This window comes from Rhinopithecus bieti, unplaced genomic scaffold, assembly GCF_001698545.2.
Source record: "Rhinopithecus bieti isolate Rb0 unplaced genomic scaffold, ASM169854v2 scaffold_2453, whole genome shotgun sequence".
Taxonomy (NCBI): Eukaryota; Metazoa; Chordata; class Mammalia; order Primates; family Cercopithecidae; genus Rhinopithecus; species Rhinopithecus bieti.
Genome location: NW_016804447.1, coordinates 492,744 through 509,503, shown reverse-complemented (window position 1 = coordinate 509,503; position 16,760 = coordinate 492,744). Strand labels below are relative to the sequence as shown.

The following is a 16,760-nucleotide window of genomic DNA, read 5'->3' as shown; positions in this document are numbered from 1 at the left end:
CTTGTATGTTTATTGCGGCACTATTCACAATAGCAAAGACTTGGAATCAACCCAAATGTCCATCTGTGACAGACTGGATTAAGAAAATGTGGCACATATACACCATGGAATACTATGCAGCCATAAAAAAGGATGAGTTCATGTCCTTTGTAGGGACATGGATGCAGCTGGAAACCATCATTCTCCGCAAACTATCGCAAGAACAGAAAACCAAACACTGCATGTTCTCACTCATAGGTGGGAATTGAACAATGAGATCACTTGGACTCTGGAAGGGGAACATCACACACCGGGGCCTATTCTGGGGAGGGGGTAGGGGGACGGGTGGCATTGGAAGTTATATCTGATGTAAATGATGAGTTGATGGGTGCTGATGAGTTGATGGGTGCAGCACACCAACATGGCACAAGTATACATATGTAACAAACCTGCACATGTACCCTAGAACTTAAATTATAATAGAAAACCAAATAAATAAATAAAAATAAAAAAAAAATAAAATATATATGTAGACACGTATATATTTTAAATAATGTTTTAGATTTACTGATTTTTACGTGAAATATAATTTAGGGGCTATCCAAACTTCCATGCTAATGTGGTTTAAGAGGAGAATATAGACTTGGAAGTCAGACAAATTCAGGATAAAATCCCAGCTCCATCACGTAGGAACATGAGATTTGCAAGTGATTGCCATGACTTCTGATTTCCTCATTTATTAAGTGAAAAATAGTAACTTCCTTCAGTGAGTGTGGTGAAGATTCTGTATGATACATGCCATGTTTGTGGAGAACCTAGCAGAGAGTCCTAGAAATGGTCTAGATTGTGCTAAATACTCCCAGGTAAGAATTCTTCTTCCCATCTTTCCAATGAGACTGCTAAGAGACTAAGAAATTTAAGCACTTAACTAAAGTTGACATAGCTAATTCTAAATTCACTGTTTTGTTTTGTTTCCTACTAAAAAACAAAAAAAACAAAAAAACGCTGGCCAGGCACAGTTGCTCAGGCCTGTAATCCCAGCACTGAGGGAGGCCGACATGAGTGGATCATGAGGTCAAGAGATCGAGACCATCCTGGTCAACATGGTGAAACCCCGTCTCTATTAAAAATAAAAAAAAAACTGGCTGGGTGTGGTGGTGTGCATCTGTAGTCCCAGCCACTCTGGAGGCTAAGGCAGGAGAATCACTTGAATCCAGGAGGCGAAGGTTGCAGTGAGCTGAGACTGAGCCACTGCACTCCATGCATTTTAAAGATGGCAAGACTCCATCTTAAAAAAAAAAAAAATGCTGCCTCTTCAGACTTGGAGTAAATTTGTGAATACTGGGCTAACCCACATCCCTGAGATTTGGATTCTGTATGTTTTTGTCAGGACCTCAACCTTTGTCAACTTGGATAAATAAGAAACTGATCCAGAGTGTCAGCAGACAGTACCTGTGAGGATTTCAGCTACACGTTCTGTCATTTTCTGAATCATGAGTCTCAGGATTCCACTCTCCAGGCTCAGCAGCAGGGTCCCCGAGCCTTCAGACAGCTCTGTGGACAGAAGCAGACCATCCTTGTTCCATGTTCGAAACTGGAAACTCACTGAGAGCCCATCAATTTGGGGGGTGCCGGGCAGCAGCAAATAGCTGCCGCTGGAGTTGACAAATGTGATGGGCACAATCTGTGGTTCGGAGCAGGAAAAAGTGACATTGCCCTGGAAAACAATAAAAGTCAAACATATAAAAGCCATTTTTTATTCTGCAATCTGACAGCTGATATAAACAACCACCTGGGAGCTGACCTTAATTTCAGGATCATTTCACATTCAGTGGCAAGATCTTAAAGAAGAAAAAAATGTCGGCTTTGTTCAGACACACTCACAAGATTATTTTCCATTCATGTGTTAAGGATCACAATGCTATCTGCAAAGAGGGCCATCCGAGAGTCCCAGAAGGAAGGGGGATGGAAGCATCCACACCTTCTAAGGGGTGTAAAAATAATTACATTTACTCATTATATAAATACCTATGGCAAGTCAACTATGTGCCAAGTCACAATGTGGACACCAGCTCCCGCGGGAGCCTGGCAAGAGAAATAACTGGACAAGCAAAGGTTATGCGAGGGAAAACAAAACAAAGGAAGGAATTAGGAAAGGGGTGGAGTACCTTGACTAGCCTTTTCAGCAAAGGGCACAGTTTGTGCAAAGGCTTGAAGAAATTAGCAAAACAGCATCCCTAAGGAATTCCAGGGAACCTGCCATTTCTAAGTAGTTACTGGGACAGGAAGGTCCAAGTAGCCTAAAGGAGGTAAGTCTGGAAAGTGAGTAGAGGCAAAGCTGGAAAGTCCTCTGCTGCTTCCTGAATAGTTTTCTTTCAAACTCAGAAACAGTGCAGTGACATGGGCCAAATATTTAACTTAGTAAAAGTATTTTCAATAACATAGATGAGGAGTGGACGAGAAGACTGGTCTTGGGGAATATTAAGTGTGTATTGAACCCAAAAGAAGAGTAAGAAGATTATTCTTTGCATAGGAAAAAAGGTAAAGATCCCACAATTCTTAACCTGAATGGCTACCTGAATTTAACTTTCCACTGAGGCAGCCGGATGGCAGAGTTAGATACGTAGTGCAGTTCTCAGTCCCGGAGCAGGGGAATGGTTCAATTCCAAAAACCTCTCCCCAGCAAAACATCTGCAGGTCCCAACCATGTTTATTTATGATAGTCTTGTATTCTTGAAAATGAATAACAGTCCCCAAACAAACTTCTGCCAGTAGCACATTTCTAATGATTCATCCATCAATCACAGTGCTATGAGCATATTATTGCATGAATCATTTGTTGTAGTTGTTTAGATGTTTTCTTCCCTTTAGGCTAGATCCTCACAAGTTAATTAATGTGTCAAAGGGTAAGGCCCTTGATATCCATCAAGCAATCACCCACAGTATATATCACTCCACTGTGCCAGGCAATAGGATAGGCACTTTCATACATATCTTGTGAATTCTGCACAATGCCATAATGTATTATTTTCTTCATTTAAAGGATGCACAAACCAGACTTAGAATAAATAACTTAGCAAAAGCCATGTGCCTAGTTAGCAGGGAACATGGAAGACAAACCCTTGTTTGTCTAACTTGGAGGCTTTTGCTTTTAGCCACCATCTCTGATACCTCCATCCTCTGCACCGAGTGCCACCATTAAAAAAAAAAATCCACCAACTTGCTCTTGGTATCTCACAGTTGTTTTAATTCACATTTTTGAATCTCTGGTAAATTCACTTTCAAGAATAAAAACATCACCAATGATGGCCAACTCATCGTGGCAGGGCTGTCTTTTGGAAGAAGCCAAATCACACATGCTCTGCAGAGAAGCTAGGAAGTAGCAATAACTTTTATTTATCTTTTTCTTTCCTAAGGTCAGTATCATTTTTGTAAAAACAAATCTGCCAAAGCACAGCTGCATTCAAAGTCTGAGGTTGCGTAGAGTGGGAATGTTCACAAAGATGAAGAAGGCAAAGGCATAGGAGGTTGCGAAAGTATCCCCTTCCCCCGAGTTATCTAAAACCCAGTTTAGCTTCACCCAAGCCCTCTTCTGAGTGTTCTCTGGATCAAAGCCATGGAAGGCGGCTTCAGGACAGTGGGGTACTAGAGGACCTGAGATTCTTTCCTTATTTGATCAGTTTGCTCACATTTGAGCAGAGGTCTGGCTCTCTTTCCTCAGTCTCCCTTCATTTCATTGTTTAATTGGCCCAACTTCTTGCGCACAATTCAGGGTTGCTCAGAATCTAAGGAGTTCCCGGATTGGTCCCCCAGAGCAAGGGCTTTAAATAAACACCTTCAGAGACTGTCACTGTTAAGATAAGGTTGTGAATAGGGATGCACACCTAGCTCAACAGAGAGCAGGAAAACTTTGAAATGCACTGGGATATGCTTTCTGTCCTTGGACAGTTTCCTCACTCACCTTAGGCCAGCTTCTCTCTCCCTTCCCCCGATTCCCTTCACACTTCCCTCTATCATTCTTGCCCCTATGCAGCCACTCCAGCTGTCTAAAACTTCTTTGTCTTTAGCGCGTGCCTCTACTATATTCTCCAAGGGCAAATCCAAAGGCAAGTAGGAGAGAAAAGATGTGGGTGGATGGGAAATTCCTTCTACACAGCATCTGACCCAGCTCTCTGGGCGCACGTGAATGTTTGCAGTTCAGCTTCCTGTCACACAGCTGCTGTGTGCCACTTTTCTGACAGTCCTGTCTCAGCTGGGCTTACTGCTGGCAGAAATGACGTACAGTATTGACGGCCATTGGTGCCACCTCCATTCACCAAAGTGAGGTGAGAAAAGAAAAATGAGCTGCATGTAAAAATGCTACTTTTGAAATCAACATGGACTGACCATTTTCAATAGTGCCATTTGTGTCTCCAGAATCTGGCTCAAGACTGCATTTGAGGAAGTTCCCGCTGGCCATTTAGAAAAGCCATGAGAGAAGACATTACTTTAGAATTGTGTCAAAAGAGACATGGCAAATGGTCAGTGGCCTCTATTCTACCCTGTATACCTTTTAACCCCTTTCTTCAAATATCATTCCTCCTAATCCCAAGAAGGGCGCTTCATTCCCCAAAACCCCTTTGTCCCTCTGTATGTTTAATTCCATTCAAGATTTTAACATTCATTCAAGATTTTTCAAATATTATAAAATTGTGCTAAGCACAAGTTAGTTGTACACATAAATCTGACCTGATCCTTTGCATGATATAGTAATTAAATTTACTTTATATACTTACTCTAATTTACTGTAATTGGTACAAAGTATATCTGGCAAGGAAGGGTGCATTGATCAAACCTTCAAGGTAAACCACTGGCCTTGACCTCATAAGTGAGATTGAAAGGAGGTCAGTGAGCTATCATGGGACTTTTTTTCCTCTCTATATTTTATAAGAACTACAGGGTCTTTCATTGTCCAAAAACGAAGTCACTCTTTAAGGAAGGAATGAAATTCTTGGTGTCTGAGTGCTTTTCCTTACCACATCCCTCAAGCTCCAGTTGAACCATGGACTCCTCTGTCTGACTGTGACTGCCATTCAAGATGATAATGAGACCTCCCCAGGGCAGCAACTGCCACAAGTCATTGGTTCCTCCAAGTGTGGGTTTCCTGTTGTTCCTAAGATGGTAGTTCTTAGTGTCCTATAGTTTCACTCTCATACGTGCCCCTTCTCCAACAATCAAGATGTTCAGAAGTGCTGGGCCAAAGACGGAGTAGATGTTTGCCCCTGGGGTTCCCCAAACTATGTCTTTTTTTTTTTTTTTTTTTCCTGACAAAAGACTCTTTCCTTGACCTAACTCTAGTCAGGCTCCTCTGAGTCCTCCTTTGGACTAGGTGTGACGTTGGGCTCTGTCCATGGCCCATTTTTTCCAGTTTTAGCAAGAATTCTGCAGAGTCAGAATACCAAAACCTCCCACCTTGGTCTGACCTCCTTGGATATATTATCACACTTGCCTGCCTTCAACAAAGCTCTTGTTGGGCTAGTTTAGAAAGAAGTATCCTACCTCTAAGTAACTTTCCATTCCCTGACCCCCACCCTACTCTGTGGCTATAAATCCCCACTTTTCTTTATTGTGCTCAGAGCTGAGCCCAATCTTTGCTCCCACTATAAAACCCCATTTAGTAGTCCCCCTTATCATCTTTAACAATTGTAATGAATATTTTTTTTCAACACTTCTCTAGAGACCCACTACAGTCTTTTCTTGGTCAGCTCTGCTGTGCCATGGGGTGCCCGGATTAAACATTATTTCTGGGTGTGTCCCTGTGTGTTTCTGGATGAGATTAGTATTAAAATTGGTGGACTTGGCAAAGTACAGTGCGCTCCCCAGTGTGAGTGTGTATCACGTACTCTGCTGAGGGCACAGAGCAAAATGCAAGGGAAGGAGGAATTTGTACCTTTTTGTTTCCTTCCTCCCTGCTTGATCGAGAAATTTCATCTCGTCTTCTCCAGCCCTCCGGCTGGGATTTACACCTTCTGGTACCCAGGCCTTGAAACACAGACCAACACCGACTTTCCTAGGTCTGCAAATCATTGGTCTTCCCAGACTCTGTAGTGCAGTGAGCCAATTTTTCATTATAAATCTCAATCTCTCTTTCAAATCTATTTCTCTTTCATATTTGCATTCCACATATATAGAGATCCTGGCCCTACTTTTCTGGAGAACCCTGATTCATACCAATAGCCATGTGGGAAAGTGAGGAAAGATAACAGATTCATGAGAAATTTACAGGTACAACTGATAGAAGGTGCTGACTGGGGAAGGGGCTGGAGGGGCAAGCATGGTTCCCATTCTTCTCTGACAGCACAATGAATTTCAAATAGGAAAGCACAGATGGCTGCTGACTACTGATAGACCATCACCTCACTTGGATTGTGTCCCTGGTCATCGGCACTACCCTCACTAGAGTGAAGAGATACACTAACAGCAAAGCTGTCCTCTAGACACATGCTGTGTCTTCCTCCCTCCACCAGGCATAACCTCTTCATTCCTCTGCACCCTCCACCCCCACTTTTGCCCTGCAGGGCCCAGTAAGCCTTCTGGGCTTGCCCATGCCCAGTCCTTTCCTGACATCCATCTCACAGTGGCTGCCTTCTCCACGGGCTTCCAGTGGTGTGTGCTACCTGTGGAAATCTATTACATTTCTTATATTGCCTTGTAATAATTAGCTACTTTTTGATAACTGCCCATGCCTTGCATAACAGGTTTACAATTTGGTATAGAGCATCTTGCTCTGAATTCTAAAGGAAGTGAGAGTGTTAAATTTAGGCAGAACTAGATTCCTGTTACAAATATTTACTGAAAAAACCATGCCTTTCTCTGGTCCTCATTGTTTCCTTTATAATCTGGGGAATAATAGTAGAGGGATGATTTAAGACCACATGAGACCACGTGCAACATGTCTAGCATTGCTCCTGGCTTATTATTTTTCTCTCTTCCCAGGTCTGACACTTTTCTTGGTGGCCAGAGGTGAGTCACTTCTAGAGGCTTAGGTTTCTTTTTTGTAAACTGAGACAATTGAACTGGAGGGCCCTAATATTTCTACTTGTTCCCCTAACCTTGGGTATCTGAGGCTGAAGACCCGCATCTTTGCCATCTGTCTTGTCTTTGGAGAGGATTTAGGGATGATCTGAATCATTCTGTTGTTGGCATGAGAAGTGTAACCAAGTATTTACATTTTAGAAGACTTTTTCTTTGAATGATTCAGGCTCTAAAGAGGGAAACTTAGCCCTCTTTCCTAGTAATTCCTGTCTCGATGCAGGAAAGAGGGCAAGAGTCACCATACATGAAAATTATATTAAAATAAAAAGGAAGTGAGCAAAAGCTGATATAGTTTTACATGTTAAAGAAATAAGAAGGCAAGCGTGGTAGCTCACATCCGTAATTCCAGCACTTTGAACGGCTGAGGTGGGAGGATCACTTCAATCCAGGAATTTGAGACCAGCCTGGGCAACATGATGAGACCCAATCTCTATTTAAAAAATAAATAAGAAGCCTGATATTTTAAATCACACTTATGAGAGTATAATAACCAATTGACTGATTATGTTTTCCCCTCCCCTCCCCCTCCCCAGAAACTGGAGCCTCAAATATTTTACAAAGAGAAAGCTAGATTAATGCCGAGCTGTATGAGGAACTACAATGGTTGCAACTTTCTTGCAGAAGACAAAATGGGAGAAATTATATGCGGCCACTTAGACAGGTGCCAGTTCCGGGGCTATGCAATGAAAACCAGAAGGAAACCACGAGACAGAACGAAGTTCCTAAGCAGCGCCTTCCTTGAAGATGTATTCAGGTCATTGTGCCACCAAACCAGAAGTGTGCTGAATGCTGATGGAAATCCAGTGAAACCCATCCATCTGAAAGCTTGCCTCTGTGGCAGAGAAACTCATCCAAAAGGAGGTATTGCAGTAATAGCGTAATTACCGCGATCATCTCATGACTGATGGATGGGAGTGTCATGGCAGAAGGTTTCCATCCTCAAGACTTTTGACACAGAGAACACAGTAGTATTGAAGTCTTTGTCATGTGACTCCAGAACCAATCGAATGAATTGACACTTATCCATTACACAGAGGAACAACTTCAGAAGATGCTGCTCTGCGGATAGACACAAGGATGGAACCACTGCAGTGGTGTTAATGTGATTGTATAATAGAGAGAATAGACTGAAATGTATTGAACAGGGAGCTCAGGCCTCCATGTTAGTCAAACATTCCTAAACCTGGACTCTCTTATATTCATTGATCACTGGGTATTTTAGCCAGGTCTCAGCACGTGGCATAGAAGCCATAATTTACTAAGCTAGAACAAGTACCTATCAGAACTGAGAAGAGAGACATTCTTAACAAATGGCTTCATTGGTACTAATTTCCTGGCTTTATGATTAACCATAATGCTTTGGTTATTTCACTGAAGATCATTGATGTACATGAAATACTTTAGACCTTAGCAACAAAAGACAATTCTGCTTGAATTTCCCATTTGGATGTCGGCTTTGCCTTACATCTCTGCTAGGAGTCCATCCTCTTTCGAGACTTTTACTGACTTACTTGCCAACCCTAGGTTGGCTACATAGACAACAGGTTACACTAAATTGAACCATCACTGATAAATGGCTCAGAAGTATTTCTATTAGTGGGCATTATTCCTCTAGTCAAACATTGGCCAGTTATTTAAGATATTCAAGCACATTCCTTTTGGAGTCATTTCACTACCCAAAGACACTATTACTATTTACTATTAGTGACTGAAGCCATTTAGCTATTCTGTGGAAAACTCCAGAAAGTTGTTGGCTGCTCTGCTTTAAATGAAACCCTGAAAATAAAAAAAGCTATAAATAAAAAACATGTGGGGACCATGCAAGATCCAAGGTCTCTAGAAGATTCTCAACCAGGCTGTCACCACTGCTCCCTGACTCTCTTCCCCTAAGGCTTCATGTCACCCTTCAAACACTGCTTATCAGCTCAGCAGTAAAGCTCTGGTTTGACCATGAGTCACCTGGGAAGAATAAAACAAGAATAAGAGACTACTCTTTATTGAAAAAAGACCTGAGGCCATAGATCCAGATAGCTGGGGATAGGCTATGACTAAAAGGAGAGTGCATCTGAATCCAGTCTGGTGACCAAGGCAGAAGCCAGAGAATGGCGATGCACGGGTGGGCGAGGAAGGTGGAAAGCAGACAGATGGTCTACTCTCATTGAGACTCCTCCACTGTAGGGACAATGAGGTCCTGGTACATCCTTCATTATTCCTGAGAGGAAATAATAAGTCAGGTGTGGCTGGCTAGTCACTCCAGGAGACTAATTTTTAAGACCTGAAGAGAATACAGCAGGCCCAGCTTGAAGTTCTGCTTACCTTGACTATTTTTCACGTTTCTTATGTGTGACACTTCCAAGGGTTACATTACTGTGCTGAGTTGTTATTTACAAAACTTTTTCATTATGGGTGTTTGTTTTGTTTTTAATCATCATCTAGACATCACAACACCCTGGTGTGTAAAAAATAAAGCTGGCAGTGCAAAGCTGAGCTTCAATCATGAGGCATCAAACAAAGCCAATCAAGCATTTATAAGCTGGAGAAAATGATCTTGATTCAATCTAATTTGCGGGGAAAGATTTCAAAGCCAGTTCTTGATTTTCCAAATGAGTACAACCATTTCTAATTTGATTTGTCTGAGAACTACCAGCACTGACTGGCATGCTATCAGCAAATATATGGAAAAGGCTGCCCTGCGAGCTCAAGCTACCCTGCTATTCACAAACTCAGGGAGACTCGGGAATCAAATGAAGGCTCTTTTCATTTTGGGAAAGACAGGCTCCTTCATTTTTTTTTTAAATTGACTTATTGAGCAGTTCTCTATTAAGCAGTTCATATGGGTCACCTTGACTCTCATGACTAAGGATACAGTGAAGGAGTGAGACAAACTCAGATCCGCCCACCTGGAGCTTACATGGCAGTGTATAAGGATAAGGGTCATGGAACATGTCATCACAGCTATGACCAAGTGCCATGAGGGAGACGTGTATTCTGCTGGGAGAGCATGTAACAAAGCATTGTAACAGGACTTCGTGAGGTGCCTTTGGATTTGAGCTTTGTAGGACAAGTAAGAAGGAATGAAGCTGGGAATAAGACTTGGGTGGAGGAAGAGAAAACAGGGAAGGACAATTACTGAAAAGAAGGCCATAATGCATGTTAGGAATTTAAGTGAAACTAAACACGTGGCACTACTATGGACAGGCAACATTCTGCCTCTGCCAAAAGAGGCTTTCAAGGATAAAGATCATGCACATTGGGGTTTCATTTGAGAGACATCCAGGAGAGACACACTTTTAGAATTGGAAGGAAGGCCCTGCTAAGGGCCATGGTGTGTGGACAGGCTGGAAGATGGTTATGCTGCTTGGCCTCTCTCTGGCCTCTCAGAGCTGCCTATGCACAGGCACGCGAGTAAACAGGGACCCCTACTAGAGTCACATGCTGGGCCTTTGGCTCTGAGACTGTCTTCTTGTCTTCGGCTTCTTTTTTTTGCCCTCCCAAATCTAGCTTTTTAATATCGTGAGCAAATATTGGCAGCACAGCTATTTGGAACTCAGGAATCAAGAACTCAAAATATTAATACGGCATGTTTGACAGCTCTATCTTTCACTTCTAGAGTCCTCCAGGAATAAATTGAATGGACTAAGATTTGACACACTGAGACCATTATTTATAATAACGACAAAACTGGGTCTGAAATTTAGAAATAGTTTAAGTAAATTATGCGTATACGTATTGAAACACTATTTTGCGCAGCCACTAGTAGCGATGTTTTATAGGGCAAGCAACGAAATTGCTTAGATACATCAAACTGAACAACATAGAATTACAAATTCTACCACATATGAATCAGGTGAAATATACCTATAAATACAATATGTAGGTATAGAAGCATGACTAATATAACTAAAATAGTGGCTCTTTCTGGGTGGTGGAATTATGGCAAAGAATTTTTTATTTCCATACCTAAATATGCTTGTGATTGTCCAATGTATTTAAAATAAAGAGATATAGCTTTATACTAAGGAATTTCAGCTTAAATAGTATTCTGAATGTGAATTCACTTTGAAGGCTTTCATGACAAAAATATTCAGGATGCAGTTATTGCTATTAGAAAATTCCAGTGCTAGATTACGTTGAAAGAATGATAGAAGTTAGTCCAGGAGATACGAAGCAGCTAGGCTTTGAAACTCATGACTTACTACTTTTCAAAATGATTTTACTCTTGCATAATTTCAAAATTGCTTGTCTCCTCTACAGCAATCTTTAGTCATGTGTCTAGTCTACTCACATAAGACAAAATAACAAGTCATTATCATAGTAAGGTGTGATGGTTAAATGTAGGTGTCAACTTCACTAAAGGAATACCTAAAAACCTGGTAAAGCATTATTTGTGGGTGTGTCTGTGGAGGTGTTTCCAGAGGAGACATGTGAGTCTGAGTGCGGTAGGAGGGGAAGATCTGCCCTCAGGGTGGGCAGGCACCATCCAACCTGCTAGGGGCCTAGAGAGAACAAAAACAGAGAAAAAAATGAACATGTTAATCTATCTACAGGAGCTAGGATATACTCTTCCTCTCCTGTCCTTGTACAACAACTCCAGACTCCTCAGCCTTTGGCCTCTGGGTCTTACACTGGTGCACCCCACCCCCTTGGGTTCTCAGGCCTTTGGCCTCAGCCTGAGAGTTACACTATTGGCTTCCTTGGTTCTCTAGCCTTCAAACTTGGAGTTAGTCACACTGTAAACATTCCGGCGTCTCCAGCTTGCACATGGTCTGTTGTGAGTCCTCTCAGCCTTAACAGCCAAGTGAATCATTTCCCCTAACACACACACATACAGACACAGACACACACATACATACACAGTCTCCTATTGATTCTCTCTAGGGAACCCTTACTAACACATAAGGCTAAAGGAAGTGGAGTGTGTGTGTGTGTGCACGCGTGTGTGTGTGTGTTTACGGTTTCCTTTTGTCTCCAAACTACTTTTTTTTAGCCCACAAACAAAACAACTGTCTACTTCACATACAAGTATATGTTGCTTTGCTAGAGTAAATTCACTTTAATAAGGAATAAATATTCTTAGCTCTGAAAATATAATATGAGTACCTTTGTTCTTGAGTAAAGATATAAAAAATAGTAGGTGTGTGTGAAGGGCAAGTACCATCAACTGACCTGGAACATAAAACAAATTTTCAGCCCAATAATGAGTATGTTATAGAAGTCAACTTCTCAATTTAATCAATAATATTTATAACATAGGAAGGATCATATGTAATTATCTTTAATGAAGTACTTTTATGTTAAAAAATTAATTATGACAGGGTGCAGTGGCTCACACTTGTAATCCCAGAATCTTGGGAGGCTGAGGCATGTGGATAACGAGGTCAGGAGATCAAGACCATCCTGGCTAACATGGTGAAACCCCGTGTCTATTAAAAATATAAAAAATTAGCCGGGCATGGTGGTATGTGCCTGTAGTACCAGCTACTCAGGAGGCTGAGGCAGGAGAATCGCTTGAACCTGGGAGGAGAAGGTTGCAGTGAGCTGAGATCATGCCACTGCATCCCAGCCTGGGAGACAAAGTGAGATTCTGTCTCAAAAAAAAAAAAAAATTAAAATTAAATATTCTTAATTAAAAACTTAAATAAAGAGGGGCTGCAATGCAAGCATAGCTCAACATATGCAAATCAATTAAGGAAATTAAGGATAAAAACCTTATGATCATCTTGATAGATGCAGAAAAGAATATTTGACAAAAGTTAACATCCCTTCATGAAAAAACTCTTAATGATTTAGGTATAGAAGGAATGTACCTCAACATACTAAAGGCTATATAACACCATATAAGATAAACCTATAGCTAACATCTTACTTAACAGTAAAAGGTTGATAGCTTTTCATCTAACATCAGAAACAAGACAAACCACTTCTGCCACCTCTATTCACCAGAGTACTGGAAGTCCTAACCGAAGTAGTTAGGCAAGAAAAAGTAAAATTATTAAAATATCCAAATCAGAAAGAAGTAAATTATCTATGTTTGTAGATGACATGATATTATATATTAAAAAATCAGAAGGACTCCACCAAAAATTTGCTAGAACTAATAAATACATTCTGTAAATTTGCAAGATACAAAATCAACATACAAAAATAAGTTGAATTTCTATACACTAACAATAAACTATTTGAAAATAAAATAAGCAATCCCATTTACAATAGCATCAAAAATAGACAGATATTCCATGTTCATGAGTCATAAGAATAAATATTGTTTAAAAGTTCATACCAAAGTCATCTGCATATTTAATATAAGCCCTATCAAATTTCCAATGGCATTCTTCATAAAAGTAGAATTAAAAAAAAATCCTTAAATTTGTATGAAACCAAAAAAGACTTCAAATAGCAAAAGCAATACTGAGGAAAAAACAAAGCTGAAAGCACCACATTTCCTAATTTCAAGGTATACCACAAAGCCATAGGACCCAAAACAGTATGATGCTGGCATAAAAACAGACACAGAGACCAAGAGAACAAAATTGACTGCTCAGAAATAAACTTATGCACAGTAGTGAAATAAGTTTATTTCTTATTTCTTCAACCAGTCTCTTCAACCAGTGGTGTTGAGAAAAGTGGATATCCACCTGCAAAAGAATGAAATTAGGTCCTTGTCTTATAACACTCACAAAAATTAACTTGAAATGTATTACAGACTTAAATGTAATGCCTGAAACCATAACACTCAGAAGAAAACAGATGAATACATCCTTGACATTGGTCTAGACAATGACCTTTTGGATATTACACCAAAAATACAAGCAACAAAAGCAAAAATAGACATGTGGGATGACATCAAACTAACACATTTCTGCACAGCAAAGGAAGCAACAGAATGAAAAGATAACCTACAAAATGGGAGAAAACATTTGCAAGCTATCTATCTAATAAGAGGGTACTATATAGAATATGCCAGGAGCGGCTGGGCGCGGTGGCTCAAGCCTGTAATCCCAGCACTTTGGGAGGNAAAAAAAAGAATATGCCAGGAGCTCATAATATTACTCAATAGCAAAAAAAAAAAAAAAAAAAAAAAAAAACAAAAAAAAAAACCCAAAAAATTAATAAAAGAGAGCAAAGACCTTCATTAGAGAGTTTTTCGAAGAAGACATTCAAGTGGCCAACAGGTATTCATACCGCTAATCAATTAGGGAAATGCAAATCCAAACCACAGTGCAAGTTTAAACCACAATAGGTATCATCTCATACCTGTTAGGATGGTTGCTATCCAAAAGAAAAAAAAAAAAAAAAGATACAAGTATTGGTGGGAATGTAGGCAAAGGGAATGCTTGTACACAGCTGGGAGTAATGTAAATTGGTACAGGCATTACGCAAAACAATATGGAGGTTCCCTAGAAACCTAAAGGTAGATCTGCCATATTAGCAATTCCACCTTTGGGTATACGTCTGAAAAGGAAATGAAATCAGTATCTCAAAGACATATGCACACTCTCATGTTCATTGCAGCACTATCCACAATAGCCAAACATCAGGACTACCCTAAGTGTCCCTCAACAGATAATCAAGAAATTGTGACATCTCTCTCTCTCCATGTACATATATAAATATATATACACACACATATATACACATACATAAATAAGAATATACATATATACACATACATATATAAGAAAGAGGAAAACCATGCTGTTTGTGGCAACATGAATAAATCAGGACGCTGTTACGCTGAGTTAAATAAACCAGAGACAGAAAGGCAAATATGTGGTATCTTAAGAGGTCAAGCTCATAGGAAAAGAGAATAGAACAGTACTTGTCAGGGTTAGAGGGTAAGAGAAATGGAGAGACGTTAATCAAAGGGTACAAACTTTCAATTATAAGATGTTCAAGCAAGTTCCTGGGATCTAATTTACGGCATAGACAATGATGGTTGTGTTGATTAACTTGATTGTGGTAATTATTATACAATGTATACATATATCAAATTACCATATTGTATACCTTGAATACAGAGACTATCTTTGTTTTTCAATTAAATGTTTTAAAATAGAAAAGTAAAAGGAAATCTGCTACTGAAATACTGATATTTGGGGGTGATATCCTAGGCCAATGCTGTCTAATAGAAATATAATGCATACTACATAAGTAATTTAAAATTTTCTGGTAACAGTATTTTAAAAGGTTTTAAAAAACCAGATTAACTTAATTTAAATTTTAATACAGGGCTATTTAACTCAGTAGATGCAAATATTATTTAAATATACAATCATTATTAAAACATTGCATAAAATTATATAAAATTATTTTACTTTTATATGAAGTCTTAAAACTCTGGGATGCCTTAAAACACATCACAATTTGCACCAGACCTACTTACTTCAAATGTTCAAAACTTACACATGACTAGTGGTTACCATATTGAACAACACAAATCTAGTGAATCATTATAATAGTAATGACAGTTTTGCCAATTTTGACACTAAGATAGAAATTGTTTTACTTCTTACATAAGAACTCTCATATACTGATCTTTATTGTTCAAAGAGATTGTGGAGAGATCCCTAGTTATATACCAAAAATTAATTGTTCCTGATCTTTCTTTTCTTTTCNATTGGAAGGAAGGCCCTGCTAAGGGCCATGGTGTGTGGACAGGCTGGAAGATGGTTTGCTGCTTGGCCTCTCCTCTGGCCTCTCAGCAGCTGCCTATGCACAGGCACCAGTAAACAGGGACCTACTAGAGTCACATGCTGCCTTTGGCCTCTGAGACTGTCTCTTGTCTTCGCTTCTTTTTTTTTGCCCTCCCAAATCTACTTTTTAATATCTGTTAGCAAATATTGCACAAAGCTATTTGGAACTAGGAATCAAGAACCTCAAAAATATTAATACGCATTTTGACACTCTACTTTCACTTCTAGAAGTCCTCAGGAAATAAATTGAAATTGGACTAAGATTTACACACTGAGAACCATTATTTATAATAATACAAAACTGGGTCTGAAATTATAGAAATATTTAAGTAAATTATGGTATACGTATATGAAAAACTATTTTGCCACCACTAGTAGCGATGTTTATAGCAAGCAAGAAAATTGCTTAGAACATCAAACTGAACAAATAGAATACAAATTTACACATATGAATCAGGTGAAATATACCTATATAAATATGTAGGTATAGAAGCATGACTAATATACTAAATAGTGGCTCTTTCTGGGTGGTGGAATTATGGCAATTTTTATTTCCATACCTAAATATGTTGTATTTCCAATGTATTTAAAATAAAGAGATATAGCTTTATACTAGGAGTTTCAGTTAAATAGTATTCTGAATGTGAATTCATTTGAAGGCTTTCATGACAAAAATATTCAGGATCAGTAATTGCTATTAGAAAATTAGTGTAGATTACTGAAAGAAATGATAGAAGTTAGTCCAGGTAGGAATAGAAGCAGCTAGGCTTGAAACTCAATGACTACTACTTTTCAAATGATTTTTACTCTTGCATAATTTCAAAATTGCTTGTCTCCTCTACAGCAATCTTTAGTCATGTGTCTAGTCTACTCACATAAGACAAAAATAACAAGTCATTATCATAGTAAGGTGTGATGGTTAAATGTAGGTGTCAACTTCACTAAAGGAATACCTAAAAACCTGGTAAAGCATTATTTGTGGGTGTGTCTGTGGAGGTGTTTCCAGAGGAGACA

At 39.5% G+C, this 16,760-nt stretch overlaps 1 protein-coding gene across 3 annotated transcripts in view; it reads right to left on the bottom strand.

The window, feature by feature from the left end:
- The window catches only part of LOC108527216 (contactin-associated protein-like 5), a 404,395-nt gene that overhangs the window by 311,761 nt on the left and 75,874 nt on the right, over positions 1–16,760 (bottom strand). For all 3 annotated transcript variants that reach the window (XM_017868363.1, XM_017868364.1, XM_017868365.1), the window contains exon 5: positions 1,432–1,696. In XM_017868363.1, the coding sequence (XP_017723852.1) occupies positions 1,432–1,696 (265 nt within the window). The remainder of the gene's footprint in view (positions 1–1,431; positions 1,697–16,760) is intronic.